Source organism: Zalophus californianus, chromosome 6 (assembly GCF_009762305.2).
Source record: "Zalophus californianus isolate mZalCal1 chromosome 6, mZalCal1.pri.v2, whole genome shotgun sequence".
Taxonomy (NCBI): Eukaryota; Metazoa; Chordata; class Mammalia; order Carnivora; family Otariidae; genus Zalophus; species Zalophus californianus.
In genome coordinates this window covers 31739223-31763743 of record NC_045600.1, presented here as the reverse complement: position 1 = coordinate 31763743, position 24521 = coordinate 31739223, and the positions used below count along the sequence as shown (strand labels likewise).

Here is a 24521-nt window from a genome sequence, read left to right as displayed (position 1 = left end):
ACTCTGGGATCATGACCTGAGCCGAAGGCAGTCGCTTAACCAACTGAGCCACCCAGGTGCCCTCCATGTGTAAAATCTTAATTCAGGATTTCTAACACCCGAAACCTCTAGGTTTCAGGAATTCCACAAACTCTTCAATTTTATATGCAAAATGATGTGCATATGTACATTTTCCTGAAATAAGTGTTCATACCTTTTAGATTTTCAAAAAGGTTCAGGATTCAAAGAGAGTTAGACATGGCTGATTTAATAAGTTATTTTCATGCTACATTCTCTCTATAAAATAAAAGCCTCTAAATAATTCACCTAAATAATATATACAACAAGGAATTCCTCTTCCTCATTAGCCCAGGGCAGATGCTACCGACACTTGCTCTGTAGAACCCAGCAGGCGGCATGTCTATGAGGAAGAGAAGAGAGCACGATCACAAGCCAGAGACTGAGTCTAGTCTTCCTTCTGTGACCGAAGACATCTGCGGTTTCAAACACTGTAGGCTTCAGCTTTGCATTGGGGTGAAATCTGTCACTGGGAGGATTCAACATGAAATGAAAGTGCTTCAGAAGCTAAAGGGCTAAAAATATACAAGACAGAAAAGAAAGATGAGGAGAAGAAAATATTAGCCTCAAGTCACAAAGCAAGTCAAAGGATGGACTCCAAGAGTGTGCCTTTATTTCAGATAAAGGAGAACATATGGCATGCCATGCCCCCAGGGAGCTTAAGCTGGGCTACATAGAGTTATAAAAAGAGCAAAGTTATAACTTTGCGTGCTTCACTGGCCCGGAGCACACTTACTGGTGAATGCCAGCACCTCTGCTATACCCATATAACGTCAGCACAGAAAGGCTGAGTGATGATGTAATGTCTGGGGCCAGGCCACGTATTCAAGGCCATTTTGTTGAACTCACAGGGAACAAGTCAGCTCTTCTCTCCAGGGGATAAGTTAGGATGATTTCATTCTCATGATTTTGGGGGCCCTGCCATCTACCAAGTTTAAAAGAAAGACCTGTGTAAGTGATCCCAGTACTCAGACACTCGAATGCTCAGCCCTTTCGAAAAAACGTTATCATACTTTCCCTTTCCTTCCCCATCCCATTTTCAGCAAGAGGTAGGAACTTACAAGGCCAGGCTTTAGGTAAGACTAAAGCAAAAGAAGATTTAAAAACTACCACACCAAGGACGCCTGGGTGGCTCAGTGGGTTAAGCATCTACCTTCGGCTCAGGTCATGATCCCGGGGTCCTGGGATCGAGCCTGCTTCTCCCTCTGCCTGTGTGCTTGCTCTCATGCGCGCACATGCGCTCTCTGACAAATAAATTAAAAAAATCTAAAAAAAAAAAACAAACACACTGTCCAATTTCCAGGCTACATATACCTGTTAGCCTGAAAGACTTACTTCCCAGAAGCCTGAGCTCTGCTGGACTGTCACAATCTAGGGCAAGAACCATTTAAGGAATTGTGAGAGAAAGGGAACAAAAGCTGAGTGCTGCCTTCCAAGTGTGTGCCAGAAGAGCAAGCAGGTGGAAAATTGGCCTTCTTTTTTAACCCTGTTAAGAGACTGGCTCACTGAGTATGCAGAGGGGAGTGTGAAACTTGGGAGACAGAATGTACCCAGTCAGGCTTCAGGGAGAAAAGGAAAAACAAAAAATCCAAGCATGATGGTGATAGCAAGGAGGAGAGCCCTTGGATTCAGGCAGCCTCCAGAGGAAGGAGTGCTATTTTACCGCAAGATTTTTTTTTTTTTAAGGTTTTATTTATTTCAGAGACAGAAAGCATAAGCGGAAGAGACAGGCGAAGGGAGAAGGAGCAGCAGACCCCCACTGAGCAGGGAGCCCGATGCGGGGCTCAATCCCAGAACCCCAAGATCATGACCTGAGCTGAAGGCAGACGCTTAACTGACTGAGGCACCCAGGTGCCCCAACTGCAAGATTCCTTACCATAATTTAAGACTAGAAGGTAGGCTGGTTAAAAAAAAATAAAGTTCAAGGCTGTATTTGGCTTAATTGTTTCTGTTGCTATTCAGCCAATCTGATGTCACTTATGCCATTTTATCTGATGACATAAGTTATTAAACTTGAATAATAAAAAGATTATACTAAAAATAAACGATGTATTTTTGGCCAAAAATAGGGAAGAGAGATTGTACATAGGGCTTTCAATGAAAATCTTGGGGCCCCTGGCTGGCTCAGTCTGAAGAATGTGTGACTCTTGATCTCAGGGTCGGGAGTTCGAACTCCACATTGGGTGTAGAGATTACTTTAAATAAACTAAAAAAAAAACCCTTAAGAAAAGAAGAAAATTTCAAAGAGGTTATTATCTAGCAGTCATGTGTCTTTTTTTTTTAAAGATTTTATTCATTCATTTATGAGAGACAGAGAGAGAGAGAGAGAGGCAGAGGGAGAAGCAGGCTCCCAAGGAGCAGGGAGCCCGATGCGGGACCCAATCCCAGGACTCCGGGATCATGACCTGAGCCGAAGGCAGACGCCCAACCATCTGAGCCACCCAGGCACCCTCATGTGTCTTTTTTTTTTTTAAAAAAAGATTTTATTTATTTGAATAAATAAAGACAGAGATAGAGAATGAGCATGAGCCGGGGGGGAGGAGCGGAAGGCAGAAGGAGAGGGAGAAGCAGACTCCCCACTGAGCACAGAGTGGCAGTCATATGTCCACCACAGCCTCTGGCACACAGTAGATGCTCAGTAAGTATCTGCTTTCTTATTTTAAAAGATGGGAGGAGAGGGAGGCATAAGTAAGGGTCCAGTAGGAGACAGGAAAAAGGAACTTGTCTCCAATCACCTATGAATTAGTGACAGACCAAGAAACTAAACATGAGAGAAAAATATCCTGCTGAAGCACGGAGGTTTCAAACTGGTGGCTCTTAATGCAGAATAGGTATGATGTACAGATTTATTTTATCCATACAATAAGGTATTAATTTGTTGTTATATTAAAAAAAAAAATCAGGAGATTTTACACTAAAATCTTGATTTCTGGATTCCCTTGAAAAAACCCAGAGACCCTTATGGCAACAATGGCTGAAGCTGAGCCAAAGCTTCATTTAGATGTGATTCATTTATATTTAGATGGGGTGGGATCTCTATAGTTGGCCACAGTCACCACTATCCCCATTGATGATTTCTAACTCAGTTCACTCATTTTTGCTGCATGCCTTGCTTCTCCTGGCATCAAGCTATAGAGTGAAAAGGGCTGTAATGTGACTCTTGATCTTGGGGCTGTGAGTTTGAGCCCCCCCCACCACTGTTGGGTATAGAGATTACTTAAAAATAAAATCTTAAAGGGACGCCTGGGTGGCTCAGTCGTTAAGAGTCTGCCTTCAGCTCAGGTCATGGTTCCAGGATCCTGGGATCGAGCCCCGCATAGGCTCCCTGCTCAGCGGGAAGCCTGCTTCTCCCTCTCCCACTCCCCCTGCTGGTGTTCCCTCTCTCGCTGTGTCTCTGTCAAATAAATAAATAAAAATTAAAAAACAAACAAACAAACAATAATGCCTGCCCCCTTTCTTCCTCTTTAAAAAAAAAAAAATCTTAAAAAGACAAAGAAAAGGCTCTACTGAGATCTCAAAAATCTGGGTTCCAGTCCTGGCTCAGCTACAAATATGTATATGTCTTGACTTATGTCCCCAACATCTCTGAGCCTAAGTTTTCTCATCTATAAAAGGAGGGTTATCCAAAATGATCTCTAATAGCTCTATAATTAGAATTCATCTACAGTGGTGGCGCTGAGCATAGGGGAGACACAAAGTAGGCTCAGCCTATTTCACACTCTATTCCCTGAGTCCAATTTCTTGAAATGTTAATTTCATTTTGAGGCTGAAGAAGTACCTAGTGAACCTAGGATAGTCTAAAAGGAAGTATAGGTTCTCTGGCACAGTATCTGGTCCATTTGTGTGAAAAGACTATCTCACTGTAATTAAAAGCCAGAAGACTGTCTCAGATAGATAGATCACTTAGTGTCTTTCTTGACCATGTTCATTCCTATTATGGAAATTCTCAGATTCCTCTCTGGGATGGTTATCCAGCCCATGACTAAATGAAGAGTTCCAGAGCACAGAGCCTGCAGCTGTGGGTGTTTTCAAAGTATACAAGAACAAGAGCAAATATAAAGACCAGTATAAGGAAAGAGTAGGCTTTGGAATTTGAAAGCAGCAAAAAAGATCCTGTCTGGACTAGTCAAAGACTATACATGTCAGTCGCGCAGATCATACTGTAACCGTGGCACCCGCTGCTTTAGCTCTGAGTGTGGAAAGTCAGAGCCGGTAAGTCACCTCTTAGAGACATGTTCCAGCAATGAGACAGTAAGTTTGACCTCCTGTACAGCACTTACAAAGTATAAGCTCAGTATTATTCTCACTGAAAATCTATTACTTAATTCATCCTCATAAAGCCCCTGGAAGCTGAGCAGGAGAAAATGGTACTTATCAATTCTAATTTATAGTTAGAGAAGCCTTAGGCCTAAAAAGCTAAAAAACCACACATTGACCAAAGTATTCAAGATTTGCTTCAACAAATATTTACTGTGCTCTCACTGTGTGCCAGGTATTAGAGACAAGCCAATGATGAATTCGCCACATTTCATTTCTTAGTCCCTAAGGAGTGAACAAAATAGCCTAACATAAATCTCTGTACTTCCTATTCCCTAGGTTATATACTTCTGATAATCTCTATGGGGACTATGAACAGACTTGAAAGACTTTTACCTCTGAAATCGATCCAAAGTTAGATTCAATGACTTTGCATCCTCCTTCACAGAAAACCATATATCCCAACCAAAAAACAATCTAGTTTGTCAGAGAGGATACAGTACCCACAGACTTTTCCCATAGGATAAAAAATCACACACAAGGGGTGCCTGGCTGGTTCAGTTGGAAGAGCATATGACTCTTGATCTCAGCAGGGTCATGAGTTCAAGCCCCATGTTGCGTGTAAAGATTACTTAAATATTTTTTTTAAAAAGACACATAATAAATTAGTCAAATCTGAATAGAAAAAAATGAAGAGCTATTCAATGTTTTTATCACTATATATAACCTTAAAGACAAAAACAACTACATCTTGTCAATGTATATAACCAGGACAATCACAAAATACCTACTCAGGTTCTGCCTGTAGCAATACCTGTCCCAGTGTATCTGGGCAAAATGGGTATTATAATCCCAGTCAGAGGTTCTCAATCAGGGGCAATTTTCCCCCAGGGGACATTTGGCAATGTCTAGAGATTTTTGGTTGTCTGGGGGATGACAGGGGAGACATCACTGGCATCTAGTGGGGACAGGCCAAGGATGCTACTACCTTGTAATGTATAAGAGAACCCCACAAAACAAAGAATTATTCAACCAAAATGTCGATAGTACAGAGATTAAGAAACCATGGTCTGGGTGTTCTACATATTGGCTAGAGGCCAATATTCTGGGACTTTTAAGGGCTCCATGTAGACAGGTTCTGGCTGATAATATAGGAACTGAAAGAAAATTAACATCTATTCTCCTTTACATCTTTCACTGTTCCCTCAGCCCCTGTGTTTCTGGTGATAAAGCCTAATAAACCATTACATTTAGTGCCTGTTTTTTATTGGTCATTGAAATAAGAATCACATGCATAAGAGAGTGACAGAAGATAGAAAAATTAACTTAAAAGCAAGGAAGAAAGGCAAGAAGGAAGAAACGAAGGAGGAAAGGGAGGGAGAGGCTTAGTTGTCATTTCCACATCTAAGTGAAACTAAATCAACCAATCTAAAGAGTAGACAATGATCTGTTCTGTTGTGAGTCTGATCATATCTAGAAACTGCTTCTTCCCACCCAAGAAATAAACAGCCTGTAAAAACTAAGTAATTTCAGGCATATGGCTTCTTCAAGGGGACATCGCTTATATAACTGAGGCCACCTAGTGGTTTCCAGTGTGGATCACAGCTAAGTAGGCCCTAGAACTCTGCCTTCAACATAAATTCTGAATTTAGATATACATTCTCTATTTACAAAAGGGACATCCCTAGCCTAGACAACTTAGAAGATATTTTCAGTTTCTTTAACATTTAACTCAATTCAACAAGCATTTATTGTGTTCCTACTGCATATACTAGTCTTTAAGCTCTGATGTTGGGGAGCATGTAGCAATTCCAGTCTAGGAAGAAAAACCCTAGGTTCTGCCTTCGAAGAGCAGGGTCTTCACAGGTTCCCCAAGAACTGTTTCTTTTATGTCCCTTGCCCACAAATAACTCTAAAAGAGGTGAGTACAGCATGTGAGAATTATGTTAAAGATGATGATGAGCCCAAAGAGAACACTAAGCATTAGCAAGAGACTAAGGTCTCTCTCTTTCCAATCTAGATGTGAAATAGCCTAATATTTGTTCTGTTTGAGAAGAAAAAAAAAAAAGCCTATGTGTTTATTTGATCAATGCTTCTTTGTATTTGTCTTTACTCAGCTTGATTACTAAGACCAGTCTAACTGGTTCACTCACTGACACCCACTTCAGAACTTCTATGGCCAAGACAGGTGCAAGAATGCCAAGCATGTTTTTAAACTGCCAGCTCTAAGTCAACATCAGTAGCTCAATTCCCAGTGAGACTGTGAAAAGGCTGGAAACACAGCTTGGGTTCTCCTTTCTAGTTGTGATGCTGGCAATAAAAAGTAAAAGAGTCAGCATCTGGCTTCCTCTCAAACAAAGCTGCTCAGCCCATCTCAACCAAGAAAAAGGTGCCATCCCAAGGGGCCATTCAGGATATATGTCTCTTGGATAGTACTTAGGGTGTTTCATTCATCATTGTGTTTTATTGATACACACAAAAAAAAGTCTCTCTTTTTTTTTGGCAGGCTAATTTTCCATGGACTCCCTCCTTTCTTTTGAAATGACACATTCTTAGAACTTTAAAGTCTGTTCACAAACCTGGGAAAGTTAGGTTGCTCAGAACTATACACTGGCCAGCCTTGGTTCATGGTGTGTGCCTCATATCACTCAATGGAAACTCTGAGGAAGAAACTCAATATTATGCTAGAATGTCCAGAGACACTGTGTGCCTCAACTGTTTCTACCTGACATGATGCTAAAGAGAAATAAAGACCAGCACAGAAGGAGCAATCTGAGAGGAAAGCATGAGTGTGGGATGCAGGAGACAGAGGGCACCTACCTGGTCACGATCCCCTGCAAAGCAGCAACTTTTCATGGTGCAAGAGTTGAAGTAACCCTGATTGTCAAACTGGAACACAGGCAGGCGGGAGTGGATGTCATAGAGCACAGGGGGCAGGCGACGCCTCAGGGCCAGGAGCTGGGTGCCGTTGCTGTTGAATCGCACGCTCATGGCACTCTGGAGGGATAGATTGCCACCATAGCGCAGGAGAGAACTGGAAGGCAGGAAGCATAGGGATTGGGCATGAGGCAGGCTGGACAAGAGTCTGCAAAATGACCACATTTACTTCTTCCCAAAATGTGTCCAGAATCTCCTGCCAGGCTTCTACAGCTGAAAGGTATTTCAGAAGGTAACAATGGGATAAGAATGGCTCCTTGATTTCATTAGAGCAAGTTATCTAACCTATCAGTTCCTCTTTTCAATCTCCAAAAGGTGAATTACCAGTAAATTTACAGGAAATAGAGAACAAAAGCATCATGAAAGAAAGGACATATTAAAATGATTAGTTTTTATTTCATTTGCCTGAGCTAACTACATAATCAAGTAGATACTCACCAAGTCCCTGTGAGGTGAGTCATGTCCACTCTAACTGGCTAATCATGGATGACATTTAAGGGATATATTTATCCTTGTATTAGAGATACAAAGCACCTTAGCAAGAAAAGCAGATACTTTACTGTTTATTCTAGGTCTATTTTATTTTATTATTTTATTTATTTGAGAGAGAGAATGAGAGAGACAGAGCACAAGAGCGGGGAGGGTCAGAGGGAGAAGCAGACTCCCTGCCAAGAAGGGAGGCCCCGACACTCGATCCTGGGACTCCAGAATCATGACCTGAGCAGAAGGCAGGCACTTAACCGACTGAGCCACCCAGGTGCCCCAGTATTTTTTTTTCTTTTAACAATAATCATTTTATTACTGGGGTGCCTGGGTGGCTCAGTCAGTTAAGCATCTGACTTCAGCTCAGGCCATGATCCCAGGGTCCTGGGACTGAGGCCCTTGTCAGGCTCCCCGCTCAGCGAGAAGCCTGCTTCTCCCTCTGCCCCTCCCCCACCTCATGCTCCTGTGCACTCTCTCTCTCAAATGAATAAATAAAATCTTTTAAAAAATCATTTTATTACTTAAGCATTTAATTTTGAATTTTTAATCTGTTAACAGAAACTTACTATATGGCATAACTAGACAGTAAATATTAAACAAAAAATTTCAATTAAATGCAGGGCAAGTAGTGTAACAATTAGAAAAGCAAGATGACTTGTTTTCCTGTACAATTCCCAACAAGGTTATATGTACTTTGGTTAATATATTCATCTATCTTCACTAGGGAGAGTGATATGCTCTGGTTCACCTACTATTCTTCTGTAGTCTCATAATATTCCTAACATTAAAAAAAAAAAACCTCACACAGTATGATTCCAAATAATTTCTTTTGATGACTCAGAAGATACTTTCAATTTTACAGTGAACCAGGAGGGCCATGAACATTAACAATTATATAGTACTAAGTAAAAAAAGGGCGTGTATCTATGTGTATCTTTCAATAATTAGTACCCTTGATTAGCTAGACTCTATTTTATTATGAAGGGATGAACTACTCACTGACCACATCATAACCACCTTCTTTTGTATTCTGGGTTCAATTCTTGGGGCACTGAATTACTGGTAGGAAAGTGAGGTTAAGTATATACATTGGGGGTGGTGCAGAAATTCATGTGACATCAAAACTACAAACACATTTTGCCTCACATAGACACTGTTGTCCTAATAATCCTAGTAGTTTTAGGAAAAAACAGTTTATAAATTCCAGGGAATCACAGAGCTGGAAAGGGCCTTGAGAGACCTAAATTAGAGCCTGGCAAATTTATCTGAACATTTTTACGGAAGAAGTTTTAATAGCATTTTACCAAGTGAAAACTTAAAAGAGCTATATACTACCACAAGAGATTTAATATTGAATGAAGACAACACATTTTCTTTTTTTGGCATGAGCGTGATGGGTAAGATTAAAAGGACAGGAAAGGAGATATCCCATGGGAAAAGGAGCCCCTGCAACCATGTACAAAGGCAGCTGCCAACCTGGCCTAGTCATCAAAACCATCTATACACCCACTAGCGCGGGTCAGTGCTGTGTCTTCCAGAGCAGTCTTCTCTCCAGAGGGAAGCAAGCTCTGGTACTGCAGCTCCACGCGGCAAGAAGGCTTGGGGCAAAACAGGCTTTAATCCTTTTAGGATTGAAAAGAGAGAAAAGACTTAGAAAACAGACCCTAGTACTCCAAACATCAAGGAGAAGGCTGGTAGCCCTGCAGGCCCCAAGTAATAATCTCTGCAAAGAAATGTTCTTATAATGGTCCTAAACAGAGGCCATGCTCACTCACATACAAAGAATGAATGATCGGGCTGTTAGAGTCCAGGCATTTCCTTTACAGGGTGCTCTAGCTGCCACAGGCATGTGGTGTTATCTAAACACTGAGCTCGAAAACAATGAGAGGCTTTCAATCCAACATCAGCATGGCATGTACAAATAAACCACCATCTGTAGGACTGGAGAGGAGCTGGGGGTGGAAACAAGACTCAACAAAAAGAAACTTGGCCAGCCCCACCAGTAACAGCAGCAGGGATTTGCATCAGCTCCAGCATCCCTGACAGGAAGGCTGGGGCCTCTGGCCAACGCCTGTTCTATCAGTTAACAGGAACTTCCTCTGCTGATTCTAGTCAGACCTGTAGAAGTCTATCCAGGACAGGCATCGAGCCCATCCCACCCCCACCAGAGCTCCCTGACCCATGTCTGCATTCTAGCCACTCTACAGAGGCCTGTTTGTGTGCTCTAGGAGAGTCACTAACTTCTCTTGCCTGTGCTTCTGGGCAGGGAACTCCTTTCTCTCACACAGAGGGTAGGTATGTAGAACTCGCTCCTGGAGTGTTTAGGGGTGCTAGCTAAAGAGCAGCAGCTGCTAAAATGGAATACTTCATGTTTGGGCACAAAATTCAATTCCTTCCAGAGGGCAGAATGATACCCGAAATCCAGAAAGTAAATTATGTTAACCATGATTTCTCAGCAGGGGTTCTACAGCTGGCTCTTCCTGATGCAAATGGTAAGGATGATCTAGTTCATTAGGAAGAAAAAGCTTAGAAGCAGTTTGCCCTCACAGTCAAGATATAAAGACTATGTCAAAGATGCTATAGTTTAAGATTCCAAATGTAATGTGCCTGAGAAATCATCTGGGACTCTTTAAAAATGTAGATCCACCCCCAGATATTCTAATTCAATCTGGGAAGTGGGCCCAGGAATCTGAATTTAACAACCCCAATTAATTCTGATGCATGTGACTTTTCTAACCACTTTGAGAAACATGGTTCCATTTTGGGATTTTGGGGGAGAGGAAGCAGGAAGAGAAGGGAGAGTGGGGCCAGGGGGAAAACAAGGTGGAGAGAAGGCGGATTATCAGAGGTTCAAAAAAAAACAACACAATACGGCACTTTTTACAGCCCCGTGTCTATTAGCAGAAAGGACTCTAATTCCTTTTAAAAAATCAGAGTTCCTCTCTACCAACAATGCCTGAAATGTCTTTTTCCTGTCATCAGTACATTCCCCAAAGGAGAAGTTTCTCACTTCCTCTTGGAGAACTGAGGGAAGACTGCCTCAATGTTTTGGAGATGATGGAGATTGAGGTCACTATCCCCACTCTTCAGAGAAATGGCCACTATTCGCACCCAGACAAGATGAGCAGTATCTTGAAAGAATGAGCAACAAGTTGAGTTCAACTCAAAATATCCCTATTTAGAAAAAGAAAAGCAATATATCTATTCCCAACCTATCTTCAACAAATGATTTGTCATAAAATGCAACAAGAATGGGGCAGGAGGTAATCCAAGGGTCAGCATGTAAAAGATCCAGGACGAAAAGCAAGAGAACCACAGAACAACAGGAAAATATTTCTCACTAGTGTGGTCTCCTGGATTTTTCCTTTTTTGCTCCCTCCCACCCCCAGTATTCAAATGGATTTCTTTATTGCTCTGGCAGAGTAAAAAGAACAATTTTAAAAGTACTTGGCCAAGGCTAAGGCCTTGGAATAGAAGAGAAACAGGCTAAGGCTGTTTCCAAGGAAAGTAACTGGGAGTATCATGTTCAACACAAGACAGGGCATTGATAATGTTTCCAAGATTAGATTCCACGAACCTAGATTTCCATAAATCCATGACTAAGTAATTCATCTGATGGTACCAACATGATTTACCAATGCCCACCAGCATACACTTCCTTACAGTTTCTAAGTGAAAGCTTCAATAACACCCATGAAATGCATGGTTATTCCAAATCACGGACATCAGACCTGGTATTGTACAACCAGAGTGGCAAAATCAAGGTCCTATATAGGTAGGGAGAAATTTCTTCCTCCCCTCCAGTTTCTGCTTTAGAATGGGATGACCTATAGGAATAAAGGACATTTTGTATTTGCACAACCCATAGACTATGACAAATCCTAGAGAACACTAGAATTAGGTAGAGAGCAAACAGGTTCAGGGAGTCACAGCCCACACCAATCCTATTTAAGTGTGTTCAGCATCCCAATAATCCCTTAACCATTTCTTTTATGTGAGTTGGCAGAAGAACCTGGGCTTTCTCTTTTGTTTTTTCTACACAATCCTCAGTTCCAAGATTGAGACTTCTTTAGAGGAAGCCAGAACTATTAGACCACTAGTATGAGAAAGATACATTGTGATCTGTGTCTAAACAAACTCACTTTCCTCAGAACATGATTTGCTGCCAAACCTCTCTGGCTTGAAATATAGATATAGGTTCAGTGTACCTGGTAAAATTTCCTTCCCTTCTTGAACACCCAGAAATTTAAGTTTGACTGAAGTTGGCAAAAGGGCTTGATAAATTTCTGATAAAGAGATCTTTGGATAGGGCCGCCTGGCTGGCTCAGTCAGTAGAGCAAGCAACTCTTGATCTTGTGGTTGTGGGTTTGAGCCCCACAGTGGGTATAGAGATTACTTCAAAATAAAATCTTTTAAAAAAGAAAGAGAAATCTTTATAGATGATCAAATGGCATATCTAGTCCTCCCACAAAGCAAGCGTGGATGGCAGGCATTGCAGTGTTTCTCATCATCTTCTTCCAGAACAGGGACATACCCAAAGTTGAAGTGATCTGGAATCTAAATTTTTGCAATTGGTCCAGAGATCCCGAAAGCCACACAGAACCAAACAAGATCTCAAAATAAATTAAGAGGCACTGTTATAACCATAAGATTTGTTCTAGGACACTCATGAATTTCCCTTAGAACTAAGGACTCAACATTTAGTCATCTCAATTCATCAAATGGCCTGGCTTACTCAGAATCCCCCTTCATCTCAAGCTGCAGAAAATAGAGAGGGGTTTCATAAGCAGCCATTTAATCTTCACCTTACAACTACTCCTGGTCCTACCTTCTGACAGATTTAACATTAGCATCAGCCCAGACCTCACAGTACATAAAACTGGAGAGGAAGAGTTTAATGAACAGTGGTTGGCAAGAGGGAGGAAAAAGCAAGGGGAAGAGGGAGACTGGGATGGCAGTTGCTACAGCAACGGTAACAGTGCTGCAGGAGAGGGTGGCAATATATGCAGGTAAACAGGCAGTCCCTGATGACAGGAGAGGAAACTTGGGTCGGTGCACTAACTGTGAGGGTGCAAGACCACAAAGCTGGAGGAATATTAAAGAGGAAAAAGGCAAAGTCTGGAAAAAATCCTAAGCCAAAGAGGGTCTGAAAACAAAAATCACAATTTGTTACCTTCTAGGAAGAACTCCTATGCAAACAGTTGAAAACAAGAGATGAGAGGGGTGCAAAGGAAAGGGAGAGAAGGCCAACCTGCTGACTGATGAGACGCGAAACAGGAAGCCAGCCTGTTTCTCATAGGAGCCGCTCGCTGAGAGGTATCCAAACACCAAAGTCCCTTCTAGTTGGCAGTAACAGGAGTGTCTTAGAATAATGGCTTTGAAACTTTTTTTATAGCAACCCTTTGTAAAGTACAATTTATACTGCATCCCAGTACATCCACATTTTTAACATAAATTCATTAAACAATACTTACCACCTACTACAATGCTATGCACTGATTTTCTATTCTGTATTTTTTTATTTAATAAATACTTGTAACCATCTAAATTGATTTCATGGCCTACAGAATTATTGAAAGAGCTTCCTACCTTAGCCTCCTTGCTTCCACTCTTGGCCCATGCTTCATTTATCCTGAATAACACAGCCAGAGGGATACTGAACCATGAGTCAGAACGCATCATTCCTTTGCTAAAGATCCTCCAGTGGCTCCCCATTTACTTCAAAGTAAAAACCAAATTCCTTAGGACACCAATAAAGCCCTAGACAACCACCTCCCCATCCCTGTATCTCTGACCCCACCTCTTAGCACTGTTCCTACCTTACTCTACCTTCAACCACATCATGCCTCCTTACTGATCCCAGAACAAGTCAAGCATGCTTCTGCTTGCTTGGGTTTGCATTTGCAGATCCTGCAGTCCAGAATGTTCCTCTCCAGATATGTCCATGACTCATTCACTTACCTCTTTATTCAAGTATCCTCCTCAATCAGGCCCTTTCTGATACCCTGTGCAAAAATGCAAGCTCCCCAACTGCCTGCTTTATTTTTCCCTAGTACATCAATCACCATCTTACCTACCATATATTTTTATGTATTTACTCTGTTTCTTATTTGTCTTTTCCCACTAGACTACTAGCATTTATATCTCTTCCCCATATATCCCAAGTGCTTAAATAGTGCCAGACACTTCATAGTCATTCAATAAATAGTTGCTGAATGAATGATCTAATGGATCATGAGAAGCAGTTTGAAAAACCCTGACTTTGCGGCGCCTGGGTGGCTCAGTTGCTTGGGCGACTGCCTTCGGCTCAGGTCATGATCCTGGAGTCCGGGGATCGAGTCCCGCATTGGGCTCCCTGCTCAGTGGGGAGTCTGCTTCTCCCTCTTCCGCTCCCCCCTCTTGTGCTCTCTCTCTCAAATAAATAAAATCTTTAAAAAAAAAAAATGAAAGAAAAACCTTGACTTTGAACATTAAAAAAGAAAATGGGCTCCACCACCCAATCTGAGAGGCAAGCCTCAAGGCAGCATAAAATTGGAGAAATAGCAAGAGGCAGAGCGCCTGGGGGCTCAATTGGTTAATCGTCTGCCTTCAGCTCAGGTTATGATCCCAGACACTGGGATCAAGTCCCACATCTGCTCCCTGCTCAGTGGAGTCTGCTTCTCCTGCCCCTTCCCCCTGCTTGTGTGTCCTCTCTCTCTCGATCTCAAATAAATAAAATATTTTAATAATTAATTAGTTAATTAATTAAAATAGCAAGAGGCTTGGAGATCATCTAAGTTGAAGTCCTCCTGGACAGGCAAAGAACCGACCCAACTTGCCAATGACCACCCAGGTTACCCTGTTTTTGTGTGACAACACCACACATTCTTCAAGTAAGTTAAATTCATCTACCTGCCAATAAGTGGCCAAAAGAAGGAAGAATTTAGCGGTTAGGAAGGTATCTTAATCATATCTTGTACTTTAAAGCGAGGTTCTAATATTTGCTGAACAAAAAGAAAATTAATAATTACATTTGGGGAAGTCAAGTTAAAGAAAACTCATCTGTCAGGTTTCAAAAAGTGGTGAATTCTACAGGTTTTGAATCTATGCCCTATGCTATTATATTTATGAATAGATAGTGATAACATTCAGACTGATGGATGTACGAAGACCAACAAGAAGATATATAAATTAGACCATAGGATTTAGGTAATTTTTATTTTTTATGCCTTTCATTTTATTTTTCTAAGTTTTTCTACAATAAACATGAATTTTTCCTGTAATCAGTAGAAAACGTTATTTTAAAATACCATCTCATACACAGATACTTTTATCTTTATTTTTTTTTAAGATTTTATTTATTTATTTGAGAGAGTGAGAGCGCACAAGCAAGGGGAGTGGCAGAGGGAGAGGGAGAAGCAGGGTCCCCGCTGAGAAGGGAGCCTGATGCGGGGCTTGATTCTAGGACCCCGAGATCTGGTAGATGCTTAACTGACTGAGCCACCCAGGTGCCCATACACAGATCCTTTTTAACTAGGGGACAGTTTGAGACAGCTTTTAACTAGGAAGACAGCTTTGAGAAAAGTACAAGAGTAGGGAATTTAAAGAGCCTCTTAATGAAAACTTCAAATAATATGCTGCCCCATAGCATTCTGGTACAGATGCTAAGTCTGAAATTAAATCATTACTTTAAGTTCAATGATAGTCCAACAAAAATTTTCAGAGTCCTCTGAAAACTGCAGTGTCCCTTACCATCTTTCTCAATGAGAGCAAATACCCCTCCTTTGATAGGTTTCTAAGTACTAAACAGCCTACCTTGGTTAGCACTGAACACAGTCATCAAGTTAGGTCTGAAACTACACTCAGTTTGGTTTCTTTCTACAGATCCACCATCCCACTTCCAAAGCACCCATAAATAAATGGCAAGGTCATATTATTAGAATAAAAAACAGATTCAAAACAAACTATTTTATGCAGAATCCAGAAACATTTGCAATGTCCTGGGAAGGTCTTCCACACATGGGTAAATTCATGAGTAAATGAAGCCAAAATGATTAGAGTGTACTGAGAAGTCTCTATCTAAAATATGTGACTCACAACAGATAAAATAAGTGGTCAAACCTGTTATCACAAAATAAAAAGTTCAAACTATGAAGAACTCACTGAAGGAATTATATCACAATAGATAACCTTGAAGGACCAACAAGCTCATTAAATTTAGTTTACAAAATGTTTGTGTGTAACACTGTATCATCTAATCCTTACAATAATTCTATGAGGTGGACAGTGGGGATAACATTATTCTCATTTGGAGGAAACCAAGGGCCTGAGCAGTTACATGATTTGGTCCTGAGCACACAATAGAAAAGCAGCAGATACAGGACCAGCCAAGTTTTTCTGCTTCTTAGCTCAACAAGATTTCACAGAGGGGTGCCTGGGTGGTGCAGTTGGTTAAGTGTCAGACTCTTGGTTTCGGCTCAGGTCATGATATCAGAATCGTGAGCTCGAGCCCCATGTGGGGCTCCGCGCTCAGCGCAGAGTCTGCCTGAGTTTCTCTCTCCCTCTCCCTCCGCGCCTCCCACCTCTCTCTCAAATAAATAAATAAATCTTAAAAATAAATAAATTGCAAGCATCATACAAGCCGGCCATATTAGAGAGATGGAAATAAAGCTTCCTTAATGTTGTAAAAAATAAATAAATAATAAATAAATAAATAAACTGCAAAACAAAAAACAAGATTTCACAGAATACATGGTGGAGATGGATTATTCCACCCAACCAAGAGAATAGCATCAGATGACAATGCATCAGGACCAGAAGGATTCATCTAAGTCATTCACTTCACATACTTTCCTATAGTTCATTAACTCATTTATTCATGCATGCATTTACTGAATAAACACTTACTGAATACCTGCTATTTTAGTACTGTACTAGGCCCATAGATTCAAAAATGAAATAAGATAAAGGAGACACCCTCAAGAACCAATTAGGGACAAGGAAACCAAAAGTTTCCTTCTATAACATGAATAGTGTGGTAATAAGGGGAACGTGTGCAATGAGAGACATAGGAAGAATATCTACCCTCCACTGGAGAAACAGGGGTGGGAATGGTTACAAACGACTTCCTACAAGAAAAATCTAAGCTAACTCAACAGAATGAGTCAGAGAGTTGACTCAAATTCTTAACTGGCAAAAGAAATGGGATAAATCCAGGTATATTAATATATGGGTAAATTTCCAACACATACTTACGAGTGAAAAACATACATGCATACAGAGACAATGCCATATGTTTTCTACGGGTACATATATAAGCATATAAAAGCAAAAAAAAGGGGGGTTCTGGAAGCATATACTACAAACTCCTAATACTCCTTACCCCCAGGGGAGGGGGCAGGGGACCAGGACTGCAAGAAGTAGTAGTCAGACGGGACTTCAGCTTTATTGAAAGTTTTAAAAGGAAAACGTTATTAAGACGGAGTTCGTATTTTTTTAACTTTTAATTTTGAAGTAATTACAGATTCAGAGGAAGTTGCAAAGAAACATACAAGAAGGTCCTTTGCACCCTTTATCCAGCCTCTCCCAGTGTTACCATCTTACATAACAACAGTATAATATTGGAAACAGGAAATTTACATTGGTACAATCTACAGAGCTTATTCAGATTTTGTCAGTTATACATGCACTCATTTGTGTGTGTGCATGTGTTTGTAGCTCTATGCAATTATATCACATGCACAGCTTCGTGTAACCACTACAATTAAAATACTTACGTGTACCATCATCACAAGACTCCCTCATGCTACCCTTGTATAGCCACATTCATCCCCACTTTATCCGCATTGCTAACACCCAGCAACCACAAATCTGTTTTCCATCTTTTCAAATATATTAGTTTGTGAATGTTATGTACATGGAATCATGCAGTATGTATCCTTTGAGACTGGTAAGTTCGTTTTTAATTAATAAAGGAACTACCGAACTATGTTCCAGAGTGGCTGTACTATTATACATTCCCACCAGCAATGTAGGAGTGATCCAATTTCTCCACATCTTCACTAGCACTACTTGTATTTTAAAAAGCCAAACTAAGAAGTCGGTCAATGTATTTTAAAACAAAAGGAGAGATAAAACTAGACATTTTTAGCTTCCTTATTGATATACCTAACACCATCTATGAAAACTTTTGTAACCGAAAAAAAAAACCAAAAAAACAAAACCACCCACAAAACCCTGAATCAGTTCAAGCCCCTAAATCTAAAACCAATTTATAGGAAAAAATGGGTCAGAAGGAACATGCTAAATGACAGTATAAAAATGCAATCACTATAATCTAAAATGTGAGAAATTCCATAAGATAAATAATACAGTTTCTTTAACAAATAGATTTGCAAGGAAAAAAAGTGAGAGGCAGGAATACTTACAGATTAAAAGAGACTCAGAAGCCATATTAACTAATTGCTTTGTATGAACCCTATCTAAACCCTGATTCATTTGTAGCATTCATGAATCAATTAAGAAGATTTTTTTAAGATTTTATTTTTAAGTAATCGCCACACCCAACGTGGGGCTCAAACTCATAATCCCAAAACCAAGAGTTACACGTTCTACCAAATGAACCAGCCACGCGCCCCAACAATTAAGGAAATTTAAATACTAATTAAATAGATGCAGTGATATTAAGAAGTTATTGGTATTTTTTAGGTGTGATAATATTGGGATTATGTTTTTTAAAAGAATTATCTTTTTATGGAAAGTAATTTGGCAGTTCCTCAAAAAGTTTGACATAGGATTACCATAAGATCCAGCAATTCACTCCTAGGTATATACCTGAAAGAACTGAAAACAGGTACTCCAAACAAATACTTATTCATGAATGTTAATAGTAGCACTATTCATAATACCAAAAAGTTTATACAACTCAAATGTGTGTCAATAGGTGATTAACAAAATGTGGTATATCCATACAATAGAATATTACCCGGCCATAAAAAGGAATGAAGTACTGATACACGCTACAATGTGGATGAATCTCAACAAACATGATGGTAAGTAAAATAAGCCAGACCAAAGGTCACATAATGTATGAAATATCTGGAACAGGTAAATCCATAGAGACAGAAAGCAGATCGATGGTAGCCAGAAGCTACCAAGAGAAAAGTATTCTGGGGAGTCATGGCATAAAGGGTATGAATTTTACTTTAGGATGATGAAAATGTTTTGGAACTAGATAGAGGTGGTGGTTGTAAAACATTGTGAATGTGCTACATGCTGCTGACTTTTTCACTTTAAAATGGTTAATTTTATGTGAATTTTACCTCAATTTAAAAAAGAATTATCTTTCAGAGATACATATTATTTACAGAGAAATGATATAATGTTATGGAAATCGATTCAAAATAATTGGGAAGGGAGGTCACAGATGAGGAATAAATGAAACAAGATTGTCCATGGGTTAATTACTGAAGCTGAGTGATAGGTATATTAGAATTCATTTTATTATTATTTAGATCTAAGATTTTTTTACCATAAAAAGTTTTTTTTTTAAAAAAGAGGAAAGTCAAGATTTGATTTTACAACAAGAAAGTCCACTTGATTTAGGGATCTGACATCACCTCCTTCTGAATAGCAAGACTTGAGGAATATTAAAGGAAGGAAATGGACTGGTACATGCTTCCAGAACTCCCATCCATTCACGAGACATTCCCCAGATGTTCTGAAGTCTTTTGTTATAAAAGGCACATTTGTGCTTTGTGCAAAGGAATGGACATGGGGAAGCTCTGATCTAAAGTCCAAGTCCAAAGACCATGGATCAGAATGAACACAAATAAATTCAACACGGACCTTTTAATAACCACAGCTCCCATCTTGCAGGATATGCAAAGTTGCTAAACCATCTGGAATATCTGTTGCAAATGGCAGATTCACAGGTCCTGCCTCAGGTCTTAACAATTCAATCTTTGGCTCTGTGCTGCTGGAAGGAGCATTTTAACAAGACTCCCAGGTGATTCTGCTGCCCTCTAAAGTTTGAGAACCTCTGGGTTAGGATACCAGGGCCCTGGTGTCTTCCAACGGACAAAGCTGATTCTAGAGCTCCACCTCCTGGCCTAGACAGCAACTTCACCAGAATCCCTGGTTTCCCCCACAGAACTCTGACAGGCAGTCAAAACCCAGCAAGAACCCTTCCAACCTTCCCTAGGAATTTACTCCTACAACATTTTGATCCATGACATTACACTCAAGGAATTAACAGGTCCAGAAAACATTACAGAAAGCTTGCTTTGAAAATACAGACTATTTGGGGATAAGTATAAAACTGCATTCATTCAATATTTACTGAAGGTACACAACAGTCTAAGTGCTGCGCTAGGCTCTGGAGATTAGAGATAAATAAAACATGGCCCTGTCCTTAAAAATCCATAGGAAAACATGACAGGTAATAATACAGATCAGGACAAGCACTTCATTTCCGAGAAGCAATTCCCAGGTACTGGGAAGGAAATAAAAAATATAATACTGGTCTAGCTGGAGATAAACCCTCATATTAAAAGATCACTAATGATGGCAAAAGCAGCAACTGAGCCAAGGAACATGCATGCCACAGACCGTAAGTACTTTACAGAGGCTCTGAATAGAGAGATCCCTTCCTGTAGAAGAGAAAGCTTCATTCATTGGCACATATTCTGTGCCCAAACTGCTAGGTGCTAGGGACACAGTAAGTAAAGGAAGTTTTTTTTTTTCCCTTCTTTTCAGAGTTACCATTCATTCATTCATTTATGTATGTATGTATGTATTTATTATGTTCAATTAGCCAGCATATAGTATATCATTAGTTTTTTTTATGTTCAGTTATCATTAGTTTTTGACATAGTGTTCAATGATTCATTAGTTGCGCATAACACCCGGTGCTTAAGAATACGTAACAGGGGGCACCTGGGTGGCTCAGTCGTTAAGCGTCTGCCTTCGGCTCAGGTCATGATCTCAGAGTCCTGGGATTGAGCCCTGAGTCGGGTTCCCTGCTCAGTGGGGAGTGCTTCTCCTTCTCCCTCTGCCCCTCTCCCCTGCTCGTTCGCGTGCACGCTCTTTCACTCTCTCTCAAATAAATAAAATCTTTAAAAAAAAAGTATGTAACAGGGAACAAGGATGCTTTTCCTGAAGAGTTACCATTTGACTGTGGACCTTGAAAGTAACTAAAACAACAACAAAAAAAAACAAACAAACAAACAACAACAACAAAAAAAAGAAGGGCGCCTGGGTGGCTCAGATGGTTAAGCATCTGCCTTCGGCTCAGGTCATGATCCCAGGGTCCTGGGATCGAGTCCCGCATCAGGCTCCCTGCTAGGCGGGGAGCCTGCTTCTCCCTCTGCCTCTGCCTCTCTCTCTCTCTCTCTCTCTCTGACTTTCATGAATAAATAAATAAAACAAAACAAAACAAAACAAAAAAAAAGAAAGTAACTAAAATTTGGATAGACAAAGAGAAGCAAGAAAATAAGAGAAATCCTCCTCTATGTCTGTTTGTATTTAGAAGAGAGTATAAGGGGAGAGAGTACAAGGGGAGAGAGAAGGGACACTGGCACCAGAGAAGGAGCAGATTGCTTGCTGAAAGAGTTATTTTATCCAGTAAAGTGGGTCATATATTCATTCTAAAAAATATTTTCTTAGAGCATCCGACATACAGGTTCTGGGGATATGGCCATGAACAAAGATAACAAGAATCCACTAAAGCTCCCAGGTAGGGGAATAGCAAGAGTGATGTTTAAGGATATGTGCTATATGGCAGAAGCAAGAGGCAAATTAAGAAGCCAGTGTAGCCAGCCCCTTCTGGAAATAGTGCTATGGGCCTGAGATGGAGCCAGGGCTTTCAGAACTGAAAACAGTGGCCAGGCACTAACACGTAGCAAGGCTGGGTATGACAGAGGGACAGAGACAGAAGAGGAAAATGGGACTCTGGGATTGGGCCAGGATGACTGTGGGAGTGACAGTGACATTGATAAAAACAAACAAGAAAAGAATACAGTTCTAGGGAGAAAACATGCGTTTATTACAGGTTTTGGTGGTTGGAACACTTATCTGAGTATGGTATATGTATGTAAAGATGGGTGAGTGGAGGAAGAAAGAAAAAAAAAAAGGAGTGGCTGACCATAAAGCATGTCCCGCAATTAGAGCTAATCATTTTGACAACTAAACTCCATGGTCCCCAGCTTTTCTCTTATAGTTTTCTACAATACTATCCAAACTACTGGGTCCTCCTGACTCTTCTCTCCCCCTCTTTTGTCCCTTCAAATCATTCCCTAAAGAAATGGTAATATTGCTACAACCACTGGAATCATAGGCAAGGCAAATACCCATGTGAAGATAATAGTGACCTTGGATTTTTTTTTAAAGATTTTATTTATTTATTTGAGAGAGAGAATGAGATAGAGAGAGAGAGAGAGAGCATGAGACGGGGAAGGGTCAGAGGGAGAAGCAGACTCCCCGCTGAGCAGGGAGCCCGACGCGGGACTCAATCCCAGGACTCCAGGATCATGACCTGAGCCGAAGGCAGTCACTTAACCGACTGAGCCACCCAGGCGCCCCTATGACCTTGGACTTTTTAAATGTATTTTAAATACATTAAATAGGGACGCCTGGGTGGCTCAGTCGGTTAAACGTCTGCCTTCCACTCAGGTCATGATCCCGGATTCCTGGGATCGAGTACCGCATCAGGTGCCCTGCTCAGCAGGGAGCCTGCTTCTCCCTCTACCTGCCACTCCCCCTTCTTGTGTGCCCTTGCTCTTGCTCTGACAAATAGATTTAATTTAAATAAATACATTATATATACTTTAAATAATATAGTAAAGTGCACTAATTCTAAGTATATAGCTCAATAATTTTTTTACTCAAGTATATATCCATGAAACTACCACCCAGATATAAAACCCCGGAAGCTTCACTCATGCCTCCCTAAGTCTATACCCTTCCCAAATGTCACCACTATTCTGACTTCTACAACCTGCCTGTTCCTGAACATCATACACTTTTGCATCTATCTGGCTGCTTTCATTCAACATTACGACTGAGATTCAGCCACATCCAAGTGTGTACCTATAGTTCATTCTTTTTATTTCTATGTGCTATTCCACTGTATGGCTATTCTGCAGTTTATTTATCCATTCTCCTTCGATGGTCATTCAGGTTGTTTCCAGCTCTTGGCTATTATGAATAAAGCATCTGTGAATATTACTGTACACATCTTTGGTGGAAGTCCGTACTCATTTCTCTTAGATATACCTAAGGGTCAGATTGCTGGGTCACGGAGTCACATGTTGAGTTTTAGCAGATGTTGACAAAGAGTTTTCCCAAGTGGTTGTAGCAATTTACCCTCACCTAAAATGTATGAGAATTTCAGTTGCTCCACACCCTTGTCAACACTTGGTACTATCAGTCTCTTTAATTTGAACCATTCAGGATGTATAGTGATAACTTATTGTGGTTTTAATTTGCACTGCCCTCAGGAGTAATGAAACTCAATACCTTTCAAATGTTTATTAGCTATTTGGTATATCTTCTTTTCAACATTTCTGCTTATTTTAAAAGTTTTCTTTTACTTACTGATTCATAGTTCTATTAGGATAGATTCTGTAGATGGGAATTTTTGTTCAATACATGTAGGATGAATAATTTTTTCCCAGATCATGGCTTGTCTTTTGGCTCGTCTTTTCACTTCACAGTGTCTTTGATGAACCAAAGTTCTTAATGTGAATGAAATCTAATTTATCATCTTTTTTCTTTCATGTAGAGTGCATTTTGGGTCATGTTTAAGAAATCTTTGTCTAGGGGCGCCTGGGTGGCTCAGTTGTTAAGCGTCTGCCTTGGGCTCAGGTCATGATCCCAGCATCCTGGGATCGAGCCCCACATCAGGCTCCCTGCTCAGTGGGAAGCCTGTTTCTCTCTCTCCCACTCTCCCTGCTTGTGTTCCCTCTCTCACTGTCTCTCTCTGTCAAATAAATAAATAAAATCTTTAAAAAAAAAGAAAGAAAGAAATCTTTGTCTACCCTAATGGCCTTGCATTCTGGTCTGGACAGCCTCATTCTTTAAAGTTTCAACAAGCATCAGAGCATGAGCAACTTTTCCAGCCTCTGAAGCTGTACCCTGAGCTCCATAATAGTATAAGCAACCCTCAAAATGCAATGTGGTGGAGATGGTCTGGTTTGCTCAGAAGGCAAGGATTTACACTTAATTTGGTCTCTACAGAAGAAGGATTGACAGAGGCCCTGCAAAACAGACATCTAACCTAGAGGCCCCCAAAGCCAGGTGAGGTCCTGAGAGCAATTCCTTTTTGATAGTAGGAATTTGCACTCATTGCCCATTTTCCGATGTGTCATTTACACACCATGTGAAAGCACCATCTTATAAGGTAAGTCTTTACAGAATTCCTGGCTTGCCCTAGTTTGATTGTTGAGTGGGAAAGAATCACTCTATTATCCTTGTCAAAGCAAGACACTATTACCTGTCACAGAACTAACAGTTTCTGACAGAAAGTGACAGAAATTAAAGATATGAGAAGGGAGAGAGGTGGTGAGTGAGCAGTCAGCTGAAACAGGGAATGAAAAGGGTGAGACAAGCTGAGTAACAGCAGGGGAATCTTTACTTTTTCTGAACTCCCTCGATGTTAGAGGATGGCAGATCTGAAACCTGTTCAGAGGCCACTGCACCAGTCCAAGCAAGACATTAACTGGGATGTTGGCAGTGACAAAGAACAGGATGGTTGTAAAAAGACATCAGGAGAAATAACCCGCATGAAAGGAATGGCACCTTATCCAAAC

At 40.6% G+C, this 24521-nt stretch overlaps 1 protein-coding gene across 4 annotated transcripts in view; it reads right to left on the bottom strand.

The window, feature by feature from the left end:
- The window catches only part of DCAF5 (DDB1 and CUL4 associated factor 5), a 98052-nt gene that overhangs the window by 36779 nt on the left and 36752 nt on the right, over nt 1-24521 (bottom strand). For all 4 annotated transcript variants that reach the window (XM_027570776.2, XM_027570777.2, XM_027570779.2 and 1 more), the window contains one exon: nt 7135-7348. In XM_027570776.2, the coding sequence (XP_027426577.1) occupies nt 7135-7348 (214 nt within the window). The remainder of the gene's footprint in view (nt 1-7134; nt 7349-24521) is intronic.